The 8,026-nt window shown below is 50.7% G+C and overlaps 1 protein-coding gene across 1 annotated transcript; it reads right to left on the bottom strand.

Moving 5' to 3' along the window:
- Positions 1–1,221: 1,221 nt before the first annotated feature.
- Positions 1,222–3,022, bottom strand: LOC109765490 (RING-H2 finger protein ATL46). The gene has a single exon (XM_020324272.4). The coding sequence runs from the start codon at positions 2,600–2,602 to the stop codon at positions 1,370–1,372; it is 1,233 nt and encodes a 410-aa protein (XP_020179861.1). The 5' UTR covers positions 2,603–3,022; the 3' UTR covers positions 1,222–1,369.
- Positions 3,023–8,026: the final 5,004 nt, after the last annotated feature.

The following is an 8,026-nucleotide window of genomic DNA, read 5'->3' as shown; positions in this document are numbered from 1 at the left end:
CTCAATTTACAAATCCAAAACAAGACACTTGGCTGTTGTTTTGCTTGTGAGTTAAGTACTTAACTCAGGACAGTCAGAACCATATATGTACATCAGCAATCTCACTGAAGTGCCTATGGCCTAAAAACAGTAGGTGTAGCTCATTTGGAAACACAGAAAAAAGAACATGTGCAATATCTGAAACTTGGCTGACTACAACTATCATAAAAGGAAATATGCCAAAGCATAAGTAGATGCAGCTCATCAGGAAAATAATTAGTTAGATACGAGAATTTAAACATATGCGCAGTGGGCACTTGTAAATTATAGCCATGTGCAATTTCTGAAAGTTACAAGTGATTTTTCTAAAAAAGAAACCGATTCCTTCCAGTTATGCGTTAACAGTTTATTTTGCTTAGTACAGTTGCTAGTAATAGTAATATGGGTTTTGCTCAGACATATCAAGATTAATGCATCATAAAGGTATTCGCAAAGGGATATGCAACAATTCAGATAATGACCTGCATGAAAATTCAAAAATAGATACTGTGAGTTAGACCTTGTGTCCTTGTCCCAAACACATAAATAATCTACCCGCCTTCCAAACTTATTCGGTGAGTGCCCGCCTACTCCTACCTCAGTTGTTTCGGTAGCAGCCCCAGCGAGTGCCCTACCCTTTAATCAGCATCCACAAGTGTCTAGCCTATGCATCACAACTAGGCAGGATCTCAAGACATTTGCACCACCCTCCAAACTGAAACAAGAACCTAGATCAAAGAGCTACTTAATGCTAACCAGTAACCACCGATAAGATAGCACCAGGTTTGAGTTGTTTGTTTCATTTAGCCCTAAGCATTTGTACCTATAGAAAGAAGATTTCCCCCCGTACCCTTCTATGTGATAGCATATAGTTCAATTTCTAAAATTACAATGTTCTTTCTACTGCATAAAAAAAATACAATGTTCTACAGTTCATATGAACTGTTTAAGAAGGTCTAATTAGTACTGAAGCAAAACTCAAGTAATATTTATCCTATCATCTACTGCGATAGAAAGAATGACAAGATTGGAACTAAAAAGTCAATGCTAACTTTACTTTGAGCATTCTTGTAAGTGCAGTTTCAGGAATATGAAGGTAGCTTCAAACAGATACAAGAACACAAGCAAAGCAGCATGCACCAGAAATCACATGATCCCTAAGCTATCACAAATTGGCGCAATACAGTAAGGTGGCATGACTACTACGGAAAACTTATCTCCCCATGAGATTAACCAATTCCAATTAAAACGTGAATATGAAAATTAGACTAGAATAATTATAGGTAAGAAATTAATGGCGTAGCACTAATAAGAAGAGAAATATTAGCTAGTATCACAGTACAGAGTCACATCACAAGTTCAATTTATCCCCGGTGCCACCTCTCTTCATCCATGGAAGGCTCCCCGCTTCTGAACAATCATCTGAGCTGGCCGGTAACTTGCCCTTCAGATTAGACCACTGCCAAATCTTCGACATGGAGAAGCTCTCCCCTTTGTTCCATGCGCAAATTTTCTTTCCTTCCATAATGTCGGCATTCACACAACTTATACCCGGAGGTCTTGATCTCATCGCACCATTTCTTGTTCGGCCCGGCTGGAGAGCCACCTGAAGCTCAGAAGTCCCAAGAACATACTGGTAGGTGCCCATAGAGAAGCATTTCCTTGCATCCAAACTGCTGCTGCTGCTCTCTCCTTCCTCCCTCCTCAGCACAGCAGAATCGCCGTGTCCACCTTCAACAGCACCCTGGGTGCCCACGTTCTTGAACTTGCCGAGCCTCACCGGGAACACTCTTTTCTCGGCGACCGGCGTCTGCAACCCCTCCGAGGACTTCTGCGCGGGCAATCCGAAACCATCCTCGCAGCACTCCGACAGCCGCCCTTCCTCCAACCCCTCATCGAAATCGAACATCGGGTTGTTCTCGGCTGTCAGCCCTGGGGCGAAGAGCACCCCGCGGCAGAGCGGGCACGTCGAGTTGGACAGCAGCCATGTGTCGATGCAATTCAGGTGGAAGGCGTGCCCGCAGAGCGGCAGAAGCCGGAGCCTGTCCTCGGCATCGAATTCGCACAGGCACACGGCGCAGTCGAAGGGCTCCTTGTCGCCGCCGCCGCCGCCCACGACGATCTCCCGGTAGGAGAAGACGGGCAGCGCGTCGATGAAGGCCTGGTCCAGGCCAGAGTCGTGAAGGTGGAACAGCTGCTGCAGCTGGCGCTGCAGCGCCGCGTCGGCCTCCCCGGGCCCCTGCGCCGCGGCGGCAGCCGACCCGCCTCGGCGGCGGTGCTGCTTCTTCATGAGCAGCCGCACGAGGAGGTGGAGCAGGCCGGAGATGAAGAACACCACCGCGAGGATGACGATGATGAAGAGCACCGCGGGGCTAATCTTGCCGCCTCCCCCGCCGGAGGAACCCTGTTGCGCCTGCGGCAGCGGCGCGGGCGGCGGCGGTGCAGCAGCGGCAGCGGGGTATGAGTACGGGAGTTCGTCCCTGGCGACGAAGGCGCCATGGAGGCGGCGCGCCACCGGGTACGGGTACGCGGCCGCCGCCGCCGCCGCGGGGGATCCGGGCGAGGACGAGACCGCTTCAGCCATGTCTCCTAGAGGCTCCGCCACCCCCACATCTCATCTGATCCGACAGGCCAGAGATGCGATCTTTCGCGAGGAACCGGCAGCAATCCCGGCCGAAAAGGAGCGCAAAAGCGGAGGCGGGCGGCACCTAAAAGCGGCGGGCTGGTGCAGCCCGGGCGGAAGCGTCCAAGGCGCTAGGGACCAAGAACCCCCCGGAGGCTTCCTCCGGTCGGAGGGCGGGCAGGTGGACACGCCGGGGATGGGGAGGAGGCGGAGGATTGCGGTGGGAATCCTTCGGTGGCTGTGTGGGGAGGAGGGGAGTGGAGGGGAGTGGTGGGAGCGCACGAGCTGGGGCGGGGGAAAGGCGAAAGCGACGGCGGTGGCGAGCGGTGGCGTCGGCCCTGGGCTGGGAGGGGCTCGGTGGAGTATATTTTTGTGGTGGTGCGGTCGCTTTCAGCCGCAACGATCGTTGGAAGTCGCGGTCGCGGGGGCGCACCCCCGGTTGCGAGGACAGTAGAGGCGACGCGCTGCGGTGCGATGGGCCCGTGCCCTGCCGGCCAGTGCAGGTGGGGGCCGTGGCAGCTTGCTGGCCTGTCCGGTGTTTGAAATGGCTATGCCACTGCTGCTGCTCTTGGCCCGGGCCAGGGCCAGGGCCGGCGTGCCACACGAGCACCGTGTAAATAGAAAGAAATCTCTACTATTAACTCAAAATCAAATCATATTTTACCAAAATCTCGCCTCAATCAGAACTTCCTTTCTTTCCCCTAAGCATACTCAAATCAAATCAAGTCTTACCAAAATTTCACCTAAATCAAAACTTTTCTTTCTTTCCCTATCGATACTGAAATCAAATCAAATCTTACCAAAATATAGAATATGATGCGTGTAAGATTTATGTCGGACACAATTGGTATTGGACCGCTAGAATATGTATGCCCCCGTTGCAACGCACGGACAATTAGCTGGTCAAATTAAAAGCTAAGCTTCGTGTATGCTATTCCATGACCTTCTTTTCCATCTCCAACTCGAGTAGTTCGGCCCAATCCACGTAGGTCATCCAAGCATGGAATTGTTTCCACGTGGTTCACAATTTCGCTGTTTGGTTTGGGCCAAGGTGGGGGAAATCCCGGCCCAAACCACGTCCATCCGCTCCATTTTATTAGGCCCAGAAGAATCGACCCCCTTCATGGAACAAATCCACGGGATGAGAGTGCAAGAAACCTAGTGGAGACGAGGCGAAGGTGGCTATGGCTCAAGAAATAGGAAGTGTGGCGACGAGGTGCCTCCAGCGACGACGACGACGACGACTTCATTCCGGTATGTTCTCTCCTTTTTCCTTGCACTGGCCTAAATCCCCCTATCCATCACCTCGTACTGTGATGGCCGAACACCCAACATCGACTGAACATAACACCCAACGCTCTCTCACTGTTCCGGGCTAGGGTTCCAAGTCTTCGTCGTCGATGATTACGTCAACGACAACGACACTCCGACCGGTCCTAGGTTTTCCCGTCTGTTAGGGCATATTTCTCCCTTAGTGGTTTTGGTGATTGATGACAGTGCTTTTGCGGACTAATCGTGTGCATTGAGCATTTCAGATAATCTATCATATGGCAAAAGACGATTCATGCCCCTTGGAGTTTTAAAAGTGAAGACGGTTATTTTCCTACGTTTCTTTTCGGTGAATTTGAGTCGTAGGAGAACCGTACTATTAAAAGGGGGTCCACTTCGAAAAGGTTTGGGTGGAATCAACATGTACACATTTTCTTATGCACCACCGTTTCTTTCTCGCTTCGATGGAGTTACTCCTATGTTGCATGTGCATGTTTCCTGAAGGCCTCAAGCGGCATGTGCATGTTTCCTGGAGGCCTCAAGCGGCAGTACCGCTCGGTAGCACCGCTCATAAGCAGCAGTAGCCCTGTCCAGTGCCGCGTGTACTGCCGCTGCTATTGGGGACTCGACTTTTCGTGTCGGGTTGCACGGCAGTGGGACAGTAGTACGAGCGGTAGTACCGCCCACTCACTACCGCCTCACTTCCGCTCCCCTCCAGGACTCAGTGCGCTCCCAACGGTTGTATAGCGCACTACTTCAGGATGCTGCTAACGCGACACTACGATCAGAGACCCTTCGACGAAACTGTGTGCGATGCAATAATCACAAACGGTGATGTAAAAACCGTAAAAAAAGATGCAAAACATTTGCGATGACGGATGCATCAAACACGGTTCAGAATTGAGTTGCATGTGCGATGAGGGGCATACGGTTCAGTTCAATGAACTGTTTGCGACGAGGCAAAAGAACAGAAACGGGTAGCCAGATGAAGGTGTTGCGATATACAACATACGGTTCACTTGGATGAACTGTTTGTGATTAGGCAACACAAAGAAACGGTCAGCCAGATCAAGGTATGTGCGATATACGGCATACAGTTCACTCGGATGAACTATTTGCGTTGAGCCAAGAGAACAGAAACGATTCAATTTAACAAGATGTGTGTGATACGCAACAAACAGGTCTGTAATCAGAAATGTGTGCGAAGACCGATAATAACACAGACGATTGCTGCTAATAAGACGTGTGTGTTGTGCGTTGGGATTGCATACAGAACAACAACATACACACACACACACACTTATAAGGACATGGTTGCATAACCAAATTAAACATCCAATTACGTAGGTGGCTAGTACACACATGACATTTGCACACACCAAAGTAAACTATTACCTGCATAATTACATAGGTGACTACTACACACATGACATTTCCACACACCAAAGTCAACTATATATTACATGCATGATTAACTAGGATAAATGATCATCTGATCACCATCTACTTCTTGGAATGCTTGCCGCTACTGCTCTGCTTGTGGCTCGATCCGGCCTCGTCGATCTCGGTAACGAGGCACTTCCTCATGTCAACGATCCGCCTGTGCATCTCGTAGCATGTGTACACGCTCTTGGGCGCGAACCTGAGGTTCATCTAGTTGACGCATCCAGGCCCCGTGCCAGGACACAGGACGTGTTCTGTTGGCATCCTGCTTCATCTTTTCGTAGTATGGGTCGATGATGGCCGAGGCGAGTTCAACCAGGGAGTCCTTCGTGCTGCCCCAGACCCTATAGTGTCCACGGATTTCGACAAGGTTCTCGCAGGCCAAGCCCGTAACCCTGAGCGCTTTTACATCGTCGGTGGTTTCCATCATAGCGAACTTGTAGTCGATGCTGTTGACAAACCTGGTGAAGCGGTCGGAAGCTCTGTGGCCATGCAGTAGTGGTAGATGAGGACATGATGGCGCACGCACAACTGGGCGACGGCAACCTTTTGATCTATGTTGGGACGACCGGCGGTGTACTGGAGGTCGATGCCGACCACCTTGTACTTGTCTCGAGCAAGCAACTGCTCAACGGTGTTGATGTAGTCGTCCACCATGGTCGGGTCGATGGTGTACACCACCGAGAGATCCGTCTCCCTCGCGTGGGTCTCCACTTTATGCTCACCAAACTCCATTGGAGCACCGCTAGACATCGCCTCTCTATGTATCGTCGTGGGTGTGCTTGTTGTGTTGTGGGGCGTGATCGAAAGGTTGAAGAGACTAAGGTTATAATGGTCGTGGGAATTAAAGGGGAAGTCGGACGGCCTGGAATATCGGCACGCCCTGATGGCAGTTCTAATTTGCAGCGCGTAACTCCATCGTGCCACGCGTAACTGCATCGCGTGGCGACGCGCGCGGCGCAACCGTATGCATATGGGGCCCCCGACATGATCGTGCGCAAGCCGAACCGCTGGCAGAGCGCGCGCGGAGGGACACGAGCAGAGCGCTTCGCTGTCGCCTCAACGGCGAGCGACCATATATCTGTGTTGGGGAACGCAGTATTTCAAAAAATTTACCTACGATCACGCAAGATCTATCTAGGAGATGCATAGCAACGAATCGGGAGAGTGTGTCTATGTACCCTCGTACACCGAAAGCGGAAGCGTTTAGTAACACAGTTGATGTAGTCGAACGTCTTCGCGATCCAACTGATCCAAGTACCGAACGTACGACACCTCCGCGATCAGCACACGTTCAGCTCGATGACGTCCCTCGATCTCTTGATCTAGTTGAGACCGAGGGAGAGTTCCGTCAGCATGATGGTGCGGCGACGGTGATGATGAAGTTACCGGCGCAGGGCTTCGCCTAAGCACTACGACGATATGACCGAGGTGTGTAACTGTGGAGGGGGGCACGGCACACGGTTAAGAGAAAATTGTGTGTCCTAGGGTGCCCCCTGCCCCCGTATATAAAGGAGGGAGGGGGAGGCCGGCCGGCCAAGCTAGGCGCGCCGGGAGAAGGGGAATCCTACTAGGACTCCAAGTCCTAGTACGTTTCGTCCTAAGGAAGAGGGGGAAGAAGGAAGGAAGAGGGGGAAGGGAAGGAAAGGGGGGTGCCGCCCCTTCCCTAGTCCAATTCGGACCCAAGGGGGGGCGCGGCCAGCCCCTCTTGGCCCTTCCTCTCTTCCCACTAAGGCCCATCGAGGCCCATTAGTTCCCCCGAAGGGTTCGGATAACCCTCCGGCACTCCGATAATTATCAGGTACCTCTCGGAACTCATTCGGTGTCCAAATAACATCGTCCAATATATCAATCTTTATGTCTCGACCATTTCGAGACTCCTCGCCATGTCCATGATCTCATCTCGGACTCCGAACAAACTTCGGTCATCAAATCACATAACTCATAATACAAATTGTCATCGAACGTTAAGCGTGCGGACCCTACGGGTTCGAGAACTATGTAGACATGACCGAGACACATCTCCGGTCAATAACCAATAGCGGAACCTGGATGCTCATATTGGCTCCTACATATTCTATGAAGACCTTTGTCGGTCAAACCGCATAACAACATACATTGTTCCCTTTGTCATCGGTATGTTACTTGCCCGAGATTCGATCGTCGGTATCATCATACCTAGTTCAATCTCGTTACCTGCCAGTCTCTTTACTCGTTCCGTAATGCATCATCCCGCAACTAACCCATTAGTCACATTGCTTGCAAGGCTTATAGTGATGTGCATTACTGAGAGGGCCCAGAGATATCTCTCCGACTCACGGAGTGAAAAATCCTAATCTCGATCTATGCCAACTCAACAAACACCATCGGGGACACCTGTAGAGCATCTTTATAATCACCCAGTTACGTTGTGACGTTTGATAGCACACTAAGTGTTCCTTCGGTATTCGGGAGTTGCATAATCTCATGGTCAGAGGAACATGTATAAGTCATGATGAAAGCAATAGCAATAAAACTAAATGCTCATTAATGCTAAGATAATATATGGGTCTTGTCCATCACATCATTCTCTAATGATGTGATCCCGTTCATCAAATGACAACACATGTCTATGGCTAGGAAACTTAACCATCTTTGATTAACGAGCTAGTCAAGTAGAGGCATAGTAGGGGC

This window comes from Aegilops tauschii, chromosome 7, assembly GCF_002575655.3.
Source record: "Aegilops tauschii subsp. strangulata cultivar AL8/78 chromosome 7, Aet v6.0, whole genome shotgun sequence".
Taxonomy (NCBI): Eukaryota; Viridiplantae; Streptophyta; class Magnoliopsida; order Poales; family Poaceae; genus Aegilops; species Aegilops tauschii.
Note: the sequence above shows the minus strand (reverse complement) of the source record. Positions and strands in the feature narration are given on the sequence as shown.